The sequence below is a fragment of the Gobius niger genome (assembly GCF_951799975.1).
Source record: "Gobius niger genome assembly, chromosome: 6".
NCBI classification, from domain to species: Eukaryota; Metazoa; Chordata; class Actinopteri; order Gobiiformes; family Gobiidae; genus Gobius; species Gobius niger.
The window spans coordinates 32722979-32740056 of NC_136857.1; the positions used below are offsets into that span (position 1 = coordinate 32722979).

Below are 17078 nucleotides of genomic sequence, written 5' to 3' on the forward strand. Positions count from 1 at the left end.
TCTGCATTTACAACTGTAGCGCCCTTAGAGTGGACCAGTATGAGAAGCACTAACATCTGCTAGGTACGTCCAAGAGAGAGATTGGAATGATTTGCCAAGATTTAAGAAAAGATGAACAACCTGTGGTTTATTGCTCAACCAGTATGGCAACCACATTAACAGATACAATGTGTATACAATAAAATAAAACAAAGAAAAGAAAATAGAGCTCTTTCCCCCAAAAAAGATGTAAAGTTCAGTTTGTTTGGTTCTAAGGTTTGGTTGCAACGTTGCTACCCGGGTAGTGTTGTGACCAATGTTTCAGTCTTATCTCAATCCAATGGATAGGGTCCAGTCTCGGTTCTTCTGCAGCGGAATGCGTCTGGCTGGCCACACCATCACACTCGCCTGCATGGATCATGGGCTGGGCTCGCCATCACTTTTCAGGGCTCACTATCAAACCAGTCTACACAAAGTGCAGAAAGTAAATTAATTGCAGTTCTTTTCCCTACGAGACCTCATTCGATGTTCTCCAATAAAAGTCATTACACAATTGCTAAGGACAACTGCATTAAATGAACAATTTCTCTAGATTTTAGCTTAGTCAGCCAATAAAGAATTACCACATTTTTAGTAGTAACACATAACAATGATGAAATTACATTTAAACACATGAACTTCTTTTTAAATAAAACATTCAAATTATCAGCATTGCTTATTTATCATATCCTTTTAACTTGTATTTTTAATGTATTTATCAAAACTAATGAACTGACCTTTTAAATCAAAGTTGTACAATGTTTGCCATTCTTAACCAAAATAATGTATTGTGATTTCAAATATGCAGTATTTATATCAAATACAACATTTCGCTCCACTAAGAGCATGTGCTTTTGCAATGTAGTGCTAAAACTGGCCAAGAAAACCATGACCACGATAGCCATTAGCAACAACAACTAGCATTAGCCGCTTAGCATTTTCTATTACATTCCGATGAATTGCAATGATACATGTGTACCAAAGCAGGTAAAACATTGGGCTTATATCATAAAACACCCGACTGGTTTTTTATACGAAATATCTGGTTTCAGTGTTCTCAATTTATCTGACTGAGTACACATTAGCCTCAAGCTAAACATGAGCACTCACCGGGGTTTTCTTCATAGATTTTTCAAAGGAGTCACTTCTGCAGCACACAGACTTGTACCTTTAGCCTGTTTACAGTACAGTATAAGTAATTAGAATCATAATAATCATATTTAGTTGCTATTTTTAGTACTTACTCGCTCCGTTCGATCAGACACACGAGGAGCTGCTTCGAGTGAAGTGACAATAACCGCATGGGTGAGGCTTAAGTTATTTGAGGCGCTGTGGCACACTCTAGTGGACAACTAGTGCAATTGCAGCTTAGACAACATGTACTGGTCTAGTAGCCCATTGTTTCATGTGGGTTACACAACTAACACAAACATGGAGATGATCGAGGTTTTAAGATTTTGGAATGGAAGCTGAACCTCTGGTCGAGTCTGTTGCTCTCTAGTCGAGAAGTTTTTAGATTTGGCTAAAACTGAACTGGAGAAACTGCACTCGGTTAAACAGGCTGAGATCTCTTCTTACTTGAGCTTAGACGAGTTGATGCGTACCTGTCTGGTCTTTGTGCGTGTGAGGAGTGTGTGCTTTGAGGCTGAATATGAAACCCTTAAATTGGTAAGAGGTCTTACACCAAACTGGATGTGCGTCAGCGTCCGCCAGTATAAGAAGCGTTGGAATCGAGCTGTCAGGAAGGAGCATGGATCTATTATAAACTGGATAAGGCATGCTGTCCCAGCTCCTATCTCTTTACATAGGGGTGCTCAGTGGCGCATGAAACCAGTTTCGTCCGCCATTGCGGCCCAAAGTACCCGTATGACGCGTCACCTGTATCTATGCTCCCTACGGCCCAAGTGGGTGAAAGCAGCGTGAGCGCGCACGGCTGCCGACGAAGCTTCAGAGCGGAGCGGACGCCATTACGCAAAAAGTCAAATCTCTTAATATCATCGTTCTTTAAACACAACATGTTTTTTTAAGGCCATTTCAGGCGAATAAGCTACCATGCTACGATGACTTTGGGGGTTAGTTTGTCAGTGCGGGGCTTAAAAAGCTAGTTTAGCCCGCTCTTTGAACAACCGGGCGCTTAGCGGCCCTTCGGACGTACGTAGCCGCGCTCATGAACTTCCGCTCGGTCACTTTTCTGGGAAGTTTCGTAAGTGCTGGAAGTCTTGATATTGTGATAGAATTGATAAAAATCGAGTTGTTACTTCACTGTATTTGCTAGTATAACATCACAACTAGAATTGTTTGGCTGAAATACAAAGAATGAGCACTGCAAAAGTGTTTTATATTACATTTTCATTGGTAAAATGTGATAAATTGTTTTTTACATAGCATTTATCTGTACTGTACTGTACTGTACTGGATCCAGGACAGATGCAGAAATCATGCATTTTTTTGTGTTTCATTCTACTTACACAAATAATGGTGTAAGTACATAAGTACATTAAATGCTGCTAGTATTTTTTTAATTAATAAAACAGTTACAGGTTATTAGTGCCATTATTTAATTTTCAGAAATGAGTTTAATAACATGTAGACTAGTTGTTTCTTATTAACCATAATGGAATGCTATAAACACATGCTATATTCATCATACATTTCGTATTTAGTTTTTGGCTAAACTTACTTGAGATGTTCGTTATTTCGCGTTTATCCTTGTTTTTAGTCCAGTCCGTTCATTTGTTTTGCTCAGCCTTCAGCCGCTAAATCACACGAGGGAGAAATCTGCTCGTTCATGAGTCGTCACGCACACGCTCGCGCACGTCTGCGGCCCTGGTGACGTCACGTCATTAGAACACTTTTAAAAATGTATTTTTGATGCTTTACAATTTTTTTACGAAGAAAAAAAGTCCATGTCCTAAAAATAGTAATTTTAAAGAAATATATTTGCCTCAGTCTGAAACTCCAGATGCCCTGTGGACCATTTTACAGGCTGCTCCTTTTACATGAGTGTCTATGACAAAAGGGCTTTTTGGGCTGCTGGCTGCAATATCACGGCCTGCCACTAGCACGTACTCATTTCAGAGTGAAGGGGGCGGACCCCCCCACTGGGAAGGAGTTAGGGAAAGTAGCCTGTATGCTAACTTTCAGAGCTACTTTAGCATACACTGCGTTCCAAATTATTATGCAAATGACATTTTTCTAAGATTTTCTAAATTGTCAACTCAAATGAGAGTCAGCATAATAATAAAGATAATAATAATAAAGTCTTTAACTGGTGGAGGATCATTTAAATGTGGTTGAAAAAATCTCCCAGTGATAACAGTATTTTTTTCAAAAATAAATATAGTAAAAACCTCAAAATCCACTGTTCCAAATTATTATGCAACTCATCGTTTCAATACATTTTAAAGCTTGTAATTAACTGATAATGGTCATTTGTTGAATTTGTAGCATTAGGAGGTCATATTTACTGAAATCAAAAGCTATTTAAATCAAAAGAATCTTAACAGGTCAAGTTATATTTTAACATAGGAGCCCTTGTGTGATAGCAGCTTCAAAATTCTTAAATCCATTAAACTTGAGTTTTTGGACAGTTTCTGCTTGGATTTCTTTGCAGGATGTTAGAATAGCCTCCCAGAGCTGCTGTTTGGATGAAAACTGCCTTCCACCCTCATAGAAGTTTTTTTTTGTTGAGGCTCCAAAGGTTCTCAACAGGGATGAGGTCAGGGGAGGAGGGGGTCCACATCATGAGTTTCTCTCCTTTTATGACCATAGCAGCCAGTGATGCAGAGGTATTCTTTACAGTATGACATGGTGCGTTGTCATGCATGAAGAGGATTTTGTTAGGGAAAGCATGGCTCTTCTTTTTGTAGCATAGAAGACAGTGGTCAGTCAGAAAGAGGTCATTTTCACACCTTCAGGGATCCTAAAGGGGCCGACCAGCTCTCTCCTCATGATTCTGGCCCAAAACATGACTCCGCCCCGTCCTTACTGACGTCACAGCCTTGTTGGGACATTGTAGCCATTCACCAACCATCCACTACTCCATCCGTCTGACCATCCAGGGTTACACGGCCTCATCAGTGAACAAGACTGTGTGAAAATGAGTCCTCATGTATTTCTGAGCCCGTTGCAGCCGTTTCTGTTCTTCAACAGTTTAGGGGAGGCCCGGATAGAAGGTTTATGCACAACTGCAGCCTCTGGAGGGTCCTACACCTTGATGTTCGGGAGACTTCAGAGGCACCAGCAGCTTCATATACCTGTATGCTGCTTTGTAGCATCTGTTCTCTTAATCTGATGTGTTTGTCTGGCAGAAACCGTCCATATTGTGCCTTTATCTGCACAAACCCGAGTGTGCTCTGAATCATCCACAAATCTCTTATCTGTATGATGATTGCGCTTAATCTTTCATGAAATATCGAAGGTTTTCATACCTAGACCAAGGCATTCAACTATTTCACGCTTTTCATCAGCAGAAAGACCCTTTTTCTTTCCCATATTGCTTGAAAATGATGATCTGCTTAATAAAGTGGAACACCCTTTTTCAGAAGTTTTTCCATTAACTGGGCTAAACCTGAAAACTAATCATCCCAGGTCTCTGAGATTAATGTCAGTGATTCATAGAGCCCCGATACACGATACCATCCATGAGTTTCATTTGTTTTTTTTTTTTTTTTTACGTTTTTGACACAAAAATACAATTTGCATAATATTTTGGAACGCAGTGTAGGGACCTCTGGTGCTAACTAGCCGGTGATTAGGAGCTATGTGCCATCCCATAAACCACTGCGCCAATCCCCCACCAAGATCTAACAGTTGACCCCATGAAAGGTTAAGGGTCAGGAGGGGGTATTTAGGACATAGGAGCTACATATTTAAGGTTTCAGACGCAGCCTTAAGGTCTTTTGGATTCATCATCTGATGAAAGGGCGACACTTTGAGCTACAATATAGTCCCTTTACACAATATTGTAATCTTGAATTTGGGTTGTTTACAAGCTGTGAGCCAAAATCATCTAAATTATAACAAACAAGGCTTGGCATGTATCACTTTGCAGTTAGTTTAACACAGAAATACATGAACTTTTTCACGATATTCTAATTTCCTGAGTTTCACCTGTATTTGAACTTGGATGATTTTATTTCCTGGCCTGTTGCCGTGGGTTACAGGCACATTCTCCCCTAACGGCATCTTTCCTGCAGCGGGAGGCGTCACGTCGCTCGGCCTCATCTCGGAGCGGGACTCTGATTATTCTGATTATTTTCTCCATCGGCCGTTTTCTCTGAAGTCATTCCGGAAACGGCGGGACGGAGCATCAGCGCAAAACGAGTCTTTCTGACGCGCCCCCCCCCGCGGCGCTCAGGATGGCAGCTCTGAGCGAGGAGAGCGTTTATGAGGACGGTGAAGAAGGGGAGAGGGAGTGTGTTTGTAGGAGAGAGAGACTTCACAAATACAGTCATGGCAAAAGTTTCCAAAACATCATAAATACGCATCGTAAAGGGAGTTTGGTCTGCTTTCTTTACCTCCACACATATCTGTAAATCTGGTGAGGCTGCACGGCGAGGCGATCCGTCTGCAGCCTGTCACGCGGCGCGGCGCCTCATCCGTCTGCCTGATCACACACTTTAGATTTACTCTGTCTCTGCGGCTCGTGCGTGTTTTCCTGATCAGATCCCCGGCCACAAAGCACCGCGGAATAAAATGCGCAACATTGCATCCCTGTGCCATTATTACAGCCATTACGGTAAACGACAGGCCAGAGGGAGAAAAGCACGGTAAGTGGAAAACGTCTGAGCTTTTGAAATATCCGTTTCTCCGAAGGCTGAGCCGCAATTATCCGGGAACGCTTTACGCCGACGGCACCTGAAAGGAAACGCTCCGTCATTTACGAAGCACTTCCAAGACCTCGCTCACAAGTGCTCGGTTCATACATTTACATCCAGTGATTATTATTTTCATTTTTTACTTTTTATGGAATTAAGACATTAACCTCAACTCCTCTTGCTAGGATGTCTGATTGGACAATTACCGTTTGGGGGCGGGGCTCAGCGAAAAGTCAATTCTGTTTTCATTGTACATGCTGCTCCATTGGGTTAAATTTTTAAAAAGAACATTCAGTTTCACCGCTTTGTAGACGATGTACAGATCTATTGCCTTTGGACCTGAAACTGACTCATCTGCTCCTTATTGACATGTCTTAAAGAAGTCAAAGACTGGATGTCGCTGAATTTTCTCAATTTGAATGAGAAGAAGGCTGAGATAGTGGTCTTTGGTGAGCCTGACCTCACTGGCAGAGCCCTTGCTTCACTTGCATCTCTCTGTTGTTTATCCGCCAAAAGTCATGGATTTCATATTGACATTTGAGTTGGAAAAAGGAAAGGAAATAAAGCTTTTGCAGGAGCCAGCCCTAAACTGTGGAACTCCATCCATCCATCCATCCACCCATCCATCCACCCACCCACCCATCCATCTATCCACCCATCCATCCATCCATCCATCCATCCATCCATCCATCCATCCATCCACTCATCTATCCATCCACCCATCCATCCATCCATCCATCCATCCATCCACTCATCTATCCATCCATCCATCCATCCACTCATCCATCCATCCATCCATCCATCCATCCACTCATCTATCCATCCATCCATCCATCCACTCATCCATCCATCCATCCATCCATCCATCCATCCATCCACCCATCCACCCATCCATCCATCCATCCATCCACCCATCCACCCATCCACCCATCCATCCACCCATCCATCCATCCATCCATCCATCCATCCATCCATCCACCCATCCATCCACCCATCCATCCACCCATCCACCCATCCATCCATCCATCCATCCATCCATCCACCCATCCATCCACCCATCCATCCATCCATCCATCCATCCATCCATCCACCCATCCACCCATCCATCCATCCATCCATCCACCCATCCATCCATCCACCCATCCATCCACCCATCCATCCATCCATCCATCCATCCATCCATCCATCCATCCATCCATCCACCCATCCATCCACCCATCCATCCATCCATCCACCCATCCATCCATCCATCCATCCATCCATCCATCCATCCATCCATCCATCCATCCATCCATCCACCCATCCATCCATCCATCCATCCACAACACCGTTTCCGTGCCTTAAGGGTTTGCTGATAAAAGGGAGATCCCTTTAATGACACTGTAATTACCCTGTAATGTTATGGGGTATGCAAAACCAACACTGAACTCTTAACTAAACAAACAGACGCTGTTGCTATGGAAACACACCAGCATCCAGCATTTGTGCCGTAACCCGCATGAAGCTGAACGTCTGTAATGTTTGTGCTGCATCGCTCCCCGTTACAAACAAATCAACCACACTGACCAGTTCAGGACAAACGATGAGGAAACCTTTGTAAATGTCAAATGAACTGTATCTGTCAGCATGTTACAAACTTTTAACAGTGCGCTCAAGGTTTAAAAACAATACATTGTTCCTCTTATGTGCACGTATGTAATAAACCTCTGTTGAATGGCGGCTGGGCGTCGCCGCGGTGACGGATACTCACTCGGGCCACTCGGACACGTAGCAGAACATGAGGCGGCGCACGTGGTACGGCAGCCAGCAGACCACGAAAGCGATCACCACCACCCCTGAAAAAACACACAAATGTCACAGAGAAACTATTAATAGGACTTTTCCTCAGCGGTAAAACCCGGCGTGTTCTCTCCTAAAGAACGAGTCGCTGAGTCATTCAGAGACAGACACATCCAAGTTTAGGAGCAGAGCGAAAGTGACATTTCCACGTTGATCTGAACAACAAACCTGGAAACAAACCAGTGGCACAATCTTCACGATAAGGAACATTCATCTGTAGATTTGTTTAGAGAAATAAAGACGTGGGAGACTCGAGACTTACTTGACCAATTCTCCAAATACTCGAGGTCAATGACTCTCCATGACCTACTGTACCATTATATTGATTACATTATATATCATCAGTAAATGGTCTCAAGTGATGTATGAAGCGCTTTTCTACCATCATGAGGCACTAAAGCGCTTTACAGTAAGAACCAGTCACCCATTCACTCTCTCATTCAGTGAAGAGGTGAAGATTCATAGACTTCACAGACGTTTCATGAGGTCAGGAAAACATATGAAACAATGGACTGTACGGCGTGATTGCGTCCCTAATTGTCCTAACTTATTCAGATGTCATTTCTTCAGAGCTGGTTTTCCCGGGGCTCGCTTCGCCTCCTGCACATGTCACCGTGTCCCGGGCGCTGCTCTCATGTTTTCTCTGCTCGGACTCTGGGCCTCGGCCTCACTCTCATTTAGGGCGCACTCACACTTGACATCCGAACCGTGCCACTCTCCAGCTCGTTTGAGGAAAGGCCTGGATGCCCCGAACGGCCTGCGCTCACACTTACACAAACGAACCGAGCCGTGGCCGAACACGAGGAGTTGTTTACAAGTGTGTGCGTGAGCAGCAACATAATGCGGAAGAAAAAAAAAACCTAAACAGCTGCGTGAAATAATGTCTACTATGAGCCCTGTCAAATCTCTTCACTCCATTTTTCTTTGCATTTTACTACAGTTTAACAAAAAGGGCTATGGTGAATAATAGTCGATTTTAATAAAGCAGAGAAATAAAGTGCCGTCCCTCAGTCCCGCTCAGCTGAGGCGGGGGGTGGAGCAGCACCTGCCGCCCTGAGCCTTTCTTTGGAGTCATATACAGCCTTCAAAACAAGGCTACGAGAACAGAAGATCTGACGCTCAGTTTATGTCATTCATTGCTGCTTCGGCCACTGGTTAAACAGCTTTATGTTGGTGAACTCCTGGAAGTATAGACTATACTTCGTATACGCTACATTGCGACAAAGCACTTAACACGAACACGCACCGAAGTCATAAGCGATAAAAGAACCCGCAGGTTTTATCTGTCAGACTAAAGCCTGCGGCCAAACCAGGTAGAGCAGCAGAGAAGCTCGGACACAGGGCGGGAGAAGCGCAGCCGCTCCCGTAAAAGCCAGCCCGAGATGTGCGTGAAGCGGCCAGGGCGTCGGGGTGAGCAGTCGGGGAGACGAGCGGTATGTGGCCGGGGGTCCGGGGAGCCGCCCGGGAGCAAAGCGGTCGGACGAGAGCGAGGCAGCCGCTGCTCTGTTTGATAAATACAGCCTTTTCTCACTGTTTTACGTGACAAATGCAACCGCCCATACAACAGCCGCTTGTATCTGTGCGTGTGCGCAAACTCGAGCAACCGAGCCGCGCTCTGGCTCACCTCCTCTAAGCGGGCCAAAGTCCGGAACCGAGTCCGACTCGGGCACGGATTGATTGCACTCACACTGCACAAACGAACCGCGCAGAAGGGGCTTCCAGCGCTTGGGCGCGGTTCGGATGGACAAGTGTGAGTAATAAAACTCTCTTCTTATTGTGTCTGGTGAGTCTAGAGCATCAGGATAGTTTGGTGTGTAGACAAAAGTAAAAAGCCGTTCTACGTGGCCTTTTTGTTTAAAAGTGGAGTTGGATCCACTTTCAATCCAATTTCAGTCAGTTTTAAATCAGCGGTTCCCAAACTGTGGGTCAGGGACCAGAGGTGTGAGAATGGGACCATTTGCCATTTTAAAAAGTGGGGGAAATAGACTAGTAGTAGTCCTAAATCCCAGTCTGACAGTGGCTTAGTGGTTAGTGGTTCTTACACAGAGGGGCGGGGCCTGAATTGAGGTCTGTATGTTCCACTTCTGCCCTGCACTACTGCACAGTTAAGTGTTTTTGACCGTAAATGGATTGCTCTTCGTCGAATAGCCATGGGACGCACACTCTAGGGCCCCCGTGTGGATTTTTGCTTAGGGCCCCAGAAGGGCCAGCACCGGCTCTGCATTTCTTTATCCATCAGTGTGTCATAAATCCCTCTGAGCGCGTTTAAAGTGACTTCCTTCCTGACGCTCGCTCCGACACTCTCCCACATCGGCCCGTTTCCTCCGAGCTATTTCAGGACATGTCTCTGTCGAGGAAGTGCAGAAACGCAGTCAAACCCCGGATCCTTTTCTCCCGTCCCGTGCGTGTGTGTGTGGGTGTGTGTGTGCATGCGTGCGTGTGCATGTGTGCATGTGTGCATGTGTGCGTGTGTGTGCATGTGTGCGTGTGCGTGTGTGCCGTAATCACCGACAGCATCTCTCATTAAAACGCAGACTTCCTGATTAAAAATGTGGCGCTCAGCTCTGCGGGCGGATTCCTAAAACTAACCAGTTCAATCAAAAACTCAAATGTAAGATGAGGACAGAGTTTCCTCCTCTAACTGTGTCAGAGTAAAAAAAAAAACTCTTTACGAAGTGACTCCAACATGGCTCCCTGGTCTTTCCCACGCTTATTCATTCACAAATACTGACATGTTTGGCATCCACGTGTAGCAGTACAGCCGGGGTGCCCAAAGTGGGGGAGCGATTCCGTCGGCCCGCCAGAGAGGGAGTTATATGTTATGCTTTTTCATTTTCCTCGGAGACAGAAAGTTTAGGTACCCCTGCTGCTTATCACACAGGGATTTTGACAGATCTGACTCCTGACAGATTTGAACCAAAAACCAAGGAGACTTTTGAATTTCCTGAATATTTCACTCGTAATTAGTTCATAGGTGTAATTTACAGGGGGGATAGAGGGGATTACAACCCCCCCAAACGTCTTATACAGGTATAAATGCGACGGCTTCTTTGACAATGGTTTCATATTTTAAACCACAGTGCCGGTGGGGAAATACTGCACATGAACTGTCTGCATTTACATGTTCAGAGTGCTGTGCTCACGGTGCTGTGCTATGCCTCTGCTCATGTGCTTTAAACTGGTGTTCATTTGGTGAAGATCAGTCAAATACTCACTCGTTCTCCTGGACAGCGGAGACACAAAACAAAACCTTCACGGGAAACTCCTGCTGTTTAATGACAGGAGGCGTCGGGTGTGAGGAGCGAGAACCAAACGCACAACGTCAGACCAGTCAATACACGCCTCAAGATCGCGCGCGTTTATAACTTGAACTAGCGCTGCCAATGATCTGCAGTCACACGGACTGTCACTGATCTGAAAAGCCCACAAAAGTCAGAAAAACATTGTTAGCAGAGGGATGTGTTTGTGCACTAAAGAAAGGGGAGGGAGGGGCCAACAGGACTGATCTGCACTCCGCACTATTGCCTTCAACTGTATATGAGCTCTGTCAGCCTGTGTCTGTCTATAGTTATTCCTAAAGTCTGTCTAAGGAAATGAGGTTTCACTATACCGAGCCGTATACTTTGGATGAATTAACGTTACTATAAAATTATGCCCATAGCTATTAGTAGTAGCCATTAGTTGGATGATTTTAGTCTATAATCTGATTGAAACTGCTCTCTTAAAGCTGTTTGGGACCAAAATGGCTTCATTTAATGTTTTTGTCCATCAGTCTCTGTAATTAAAGGGTTTGGCTCTGTCGGAAACTGTGTTCGTTTTTCAAAAAGAACGTCTGTAAAGGAGCGCTTACACTTTACAAAGTGCATTGAGTTGGTAATAAACACACAATACACTCACTCAGCTTGTTAAGATTGTACAGTTTTCCTCAAACACATAACCGGCTGTGAGTTTGTTGTTTACATTGAAGGGCCGATGCTGTTGTTGTTTGGGAGGCGAGGGCATCATGGTGGTTTTCCTCTTTAGCTCCGCCTCCAGCGCTGCCGTTTCTCCAGTAAATTCCAAATAATGTAAGTACGTCCACAATGAGGACGCGCTCGGTGAAACTCTGCCATGTTGCTGTGTTGATAAAGTGTTGGTGGACACAGTGTGTGTGAGCAGCTCTGCAGCCGAGGGAGAGGATCCACTGTCATGGTCACATCTGCCCATGGGAAATAAAAAGTAACGATGCAGCGGATCAAAAAATAAATGGTGTTATGTTACTGATTTGTAGGTAGCTAACGTGTTACTTGTTAGTGTAACGTGTTTCCTTGTAGCTCGTTACACGATCGCTACGGATTTAAAAAAAAAGTTTATTTACAGATCCAACATGAAAGCAGCGACTCCATATTTCGATCAAGCTTTAGACCGTGTTCTAAATGGTTCAGCTCCAAAGTTTACAGCGGGCGCGTCATACGTGACCTGATACGATGATGTGATTGGCTGTGGCTCCTGCAGACACATATGAGAGACATTCAGCACAATAAACCACACCTCTCCTACCAGAACATGCATTGGTGGCCCCCAGACTAAATATCACTTGTGATATTTGTATCACTTGTGATATTTTGTCTAGCGATAGCCAGGCTACAAACCAAGTGCATTTTCTCCAATTCGGCTTTACCCAAATCCATAAGATTACAGCAGATTACATTAAGAGTAACACCTCATTTGAAAGCTCAGACCTACAAAACTCATCAAGTTTCTTCCTCGTTATGATTGTAATGTCTTTGTCCTTTTTGGTTCGTTTTGGTCACATTTTTGTGGCTTGACCACAGTTACACAAAAACAAGGGAGAAGCTTAGATGAAATTTGCAGGTCTTAGCCTTCAAATCGTCTGCAAACTTTCCAGTCCAGAAGCTTTTAGATTTGGGTAAAACTGTACAAAATGCACTCGGTTAAAGGTTTGTAAATAAACGCCGGACGTGAGGCTGAAGGAAAAGCTCTCACTGTGTTTGAAACATTGTCACTTATATGATAATTATGCAAATGAAGCACATGCATATTCAATGAGGTGCTAAGTGCTTCATGCAGTGAGGGTTAAGAAGGTTCCTCCTACACTCTCCAGTATGTTCTCCATATCACAAACGGGTCACTGCACATCTGTCCCGGCTCAGGTGGAAACGGGGCGGGGGAGTCGCGGGTTCGAGTCCCGGAGGAGACACTGATGATGGAGACACTGACAGACGGATGGAGGTGTAATGACGGGGCCTGACAGACGGATGGAGGCGACGGTGACAGGCGGGGACGAGCGTCAGGTCGTCACGGGGACAGATCTCACTTTCAGGACACAGCAACAAAACAAGTTACAACAAGTTTAAAGGTCGACGTTTAACCTCCGAACCCCCGACTGAGCACATTTTCTCCAGTTCGGCTTTACCCAAATCTAGGCGCAGCCAGGGGCCGGAGGGTGTCCCCTCACCAAATCATCATCACGTAACTGTGTTTAAAGAAGGAAACCGTGGAACAGCTCGGTTTGGAGCTACACCTTTGCTAGGAGAGGAGAGTGCTGAGCGCACGCACAAAGATCAGACAGGTACGCATCAACTCGTCTAAGCTCTGGTAAGAACATATCTCAGTATGGAAAAACGCTGGCCTGTTCCTTTAACATAGAGACTGCAGTTATGCGTAAGACCTGAGGGGGCAGTCGTGAGTCCATCTGGTGCCATTAAGTCTTTGGAATCATTTGAAACATTAATGACTAAGTCTAAACGAGGTTCAGACGTGTCGTGTCACGAGGCGTGTCCTGGAGGTCGGGTCAGGACGTGGTGGCGGTACATGACTCGCTCTGCTCCGGCGCCGCTTCCTCTCATTAACCACAGCTCCACTGAGTTCATCTAATAACCCACAATCAGCAGAGGGAGGGGGTGCATTAACCGCTCTGAGTTATGTCAGCGGGAGGTGACGCTCATATCTGAACTATATAATAAAGACACTTATGCAGCTATAGCTCAGTGTCTGACCTGAAACCAGATTAGCTTTTCCTTTTATAAAAAGGACCTCTTGACCCTCGCCTTCACCGAGCCTCCAGTTCTGCTTTACCCAAATCTAAAAGCTTGTTGGAAAATGTGTTAAAATAGCGACAGAAATGAGATGAAAACGAGGATGAAAAATGCAACACAAGTGCGACCGAAGACGAAAATGTGATGAAAACTTGGCAAAAATGCAGGGCTTATTTTCCTCACATTGATCAATCTCGACGAGCGTGTAAACAGATGCTGCGGCCGGACTGAAAACTGCAGCGAAAACAAACTCAGCGCTAAACTCTGAACACAAACCACATGCTAACAACTTTATATGTACACAAAAAAATACTCGTGAACACTTTGCATTGCGCCTTACGATGTAGTTCCCCTCTTTGTCCGCTTAGAAAATCCACATTGTTTAATTTTGTGTAATTATACTTTGTAGTGTAACACGTAACCATATTTAAAAATGGAAAACGTGGAAGAGCTTGGTGGCTTCTATCTACCCCTGTTTTGGAGCTATAGTGGAGAGGAAGAGAGGCTAAATGTTAACGCCGTCTGTGCTGTGTTTACGTGACTGAGGGCACGCATGAAGACCAGACAGGTACAAATGAACTCGTCTAAGGTAAGAACATATCTCAGTATTGTTGTGACAGTTTTGTCAGCATCACCAAAACTAGACGCAGCCTTTCAACAATCTGCTAGAGCGCGCCGGCTTCCTGCATCACACCACAGGCCTGTTCCCTTTTAACAAAGGCCTTTCCTGGCTGTCTCCCATGGATTTGCATGTACACAGCAAGCTCTGTCCTGATGTCCTGCTGTGTTGTCTTTACCTATACAGCTTTGGTGAGGGGCTGGCTGGTCAGAACTAACCAAGGACTGGCGCTGTGTGTAACCTCTCTGCAATGCACGCGGAATAAACCTCACATTTTGACTAGACAACATCTCTTAAGCTTTATTAAGTAAGAAAATCCACAACAGTATGTAAAAACTGTGACCTATTCCGTTAAAATTCGATTAAGTGCCCGGCCCGACAAAAATGTGATGAAAAAGTGACAAAAACGCCACAAAAAAGAAATGAAAAGAAATGTCAAAAAAGTGACGACAATGCGGCAACAATGCAAGGAAAAAGGTCTGTTCAGATCAGTTTGCAGGTCTTAGCTTTCAAATGAAGCGCTACACTGGCCTATAGGCAGTGAACTTTGAGTAATATTGAACTGGAGAAAATTTGGGGGGAAGTTGAGGAGCCGCCTTTAGTTTCCGTGTCCAAATACAGGCGTCTTTCTATCTGCGCTTTTCAACATGACTTTTAGTGATTCTTCATGTGGTATTAGACCTTCTGTTTACAGACGTGAGGTTTTGCAGTGACAGTAGATGGTTCAAACCCACGTTAATCAGTTGAGAAAACGTCTCCACTCAGAGGGACTCGAGACCGTCTGGAGGAGCCTCTCCGGCTGCGGGGCTCATCTTCCTGAAGGCTCTCCACCCGTGTAAACGGCCGCGCGCCGAGCAGTGTGAAACGGACACAAATGACTGTCGAGAATTGTCTCGTTACACGCTTCAAAAACCACACGTCTCCTTCAGCGGGAAAGTGGCCGACAGAGAGAGAGCGAAAACCCAGGCCATGAAGTCCAGACCATTTCCCCATTTTCCGGTTGCAGGAACTCAGGGCTGGATTGACTGAATTTGGATTTTGTTTGGTGAAAAAATCTGCAAACATTTAAATGTCTCTCTTTTTTGGGGTTCAAAGCTCAATATACATCTGTCAGGATCAGGTCTGTGAAAATCATGGTGTGAAAAAATCTTCCAAATGTAGTTGAGTGGAGTCTGTAAAGTGTGGAGTCTGTAAAGTGTGGAGCCTGTAAAGTGTGGAGCCTGTAAAGTGTGGAGTCTGTAAAGTGTGTAGTCTGTAAAGTGTGGAGTCTGTAAAGTGTGGAGTCTGTAAAGTGTGGAGCCTGTAAAGTGTGGAGTCTGTAAAGTGTGGAGTCTGTAAAGTGTGGAGTCTGTAAAGTGTGGAGTCTGTAAAGTCTGGAGTCTGTAAAGTGAGGAGCCTGTAAAGTGTGGAGTCTGTAAAGTGTGGAGTCTGTAAAGTGTGGAGCCTGTAAAGTGTGGAGTCTGTAAAGTGTGGAGTCTGTAAAGTGTGGAGTCTGTAAAGTGTGGAGTCTGTAAAGTGTGGAGTCTGTAAAGTGTGGAGTCTGTAAAGTGTGGAGTCTGTAAAGTGTGGAGTCTGTAAAGTGTGGAGTCTGTAAAGTGTGGAGTCTGTAAAGTGTGGAGTCTGTAAAGTGTGGAGCCTGTAAAGTGTGGAGTCTGTAAAGTGTGGAGTCTGTAAAGTGTGGAGTCTGTAAAGTGAGGAGTCTGTAAAGTGTGGAGTCTGTAAAGTGTGGAGTCTGTAAAGTGTGGAGTCTGTAAAGTGTGGAGTCTGTAAAGTGTGGAGTCTGTAAAGTGTGGAGTCTGTAAAGTGTGGAGTCTGTAAAGTGCAGATGTTGTTCAAGTTTAGTCTCTTTGTCTGCATATACTGTGTATATTTCTCCCGTCTTTAGCCGCTGCTGTCTCCCACAAAGGAAATGACCATATTTGGATTACGGCGTCATCTCGGTCACAGCCTTTCCTGCTACAAGTGGATACCAAACATGTCAGTATTTGTGAATGAATAAGCGTAGGAAAGACCAGGGAGCGTCAGACATGTTGGAGTCACTTTCTGGATAAATCTCAAAACGTCAGAGAAAAAACATCATAAAGAGAGTTTGGGCTGTTTTGTTTTCTGCAGCATCTCGACTTTGGTCCAAACTCATTTGTAACTTTCCTCAAATATTTATCCTGATTCTGACAATGACTCGACTCGACTTCTTCAATGGCCATTTTTCTCTGTTATACAATTTACCTTCAGGGGTTGAATAGATTTCACTAAACAGCAGATGAAAACTTTTTAAAACAGAAAATGTCAGGGCCAAGTCGTTAATAAGCCTGAGTAGTAAATAAACTTTGGTCCAAATAGTTTTCGTTTGGGCGGAGGGCCATCGATGCCATTTGAATCTGAGCTCTGAGAGTCACGTCCTCGTCCGTCGGAGCCAACAGCAACAATACTCTGTGATTAGGACAAAGTGATGACGGATCAGAGGCCCGCTCACACTCGTCACTCTGCTCACAATCGTCGCCTCAAGAGGAGCAGAGGAAAACGTGCTTTGGAAAATTGCTTCCTTTTGTGTTTGCTGCAGTCGATTGTGGAGCCGTGGGAATGATGGAAACACCCCTTTGGAGACGCACAGGAACGTTAGTGCTGCATTTATTTAATCAGTCTTTTGAAATGTGCTTAATTACAGCATTTGGGCTGAATTTATGAACAAACTTTGCCTGATCATTCAGAACTAGCCCATGAATAAAAAGCCACTGACAGTTTAAT

At 44.6% G+C, this 17078-nt stretch overlaps 1 protein-coding gene across 1 annotated transcript in view; it reads right to left on the reverse strand.

Annotated features, from left to right (window-relative positions):
- The window catches only part of ntsr1 (neurotensin receptor 1 (high affinity)), a gene marked incomplete at its 3' end in the record, with an annotated part of 84636 nt that overhangs the window by 16477 nt on the left and 51081 nt on the right, over nucleotides 1-17078 (reverse strand). The window contains exon 3 of the mRNA XM_079558062.1: nucleotides 7588-7672. Coding sequence (XP_079414188.1) covers nucleotides 7588-7672 — 85 coding nt within the window. The remainder of the gene's footprint in view (nucleotides 1-7587; nucleotides 7673-17078) is intronic.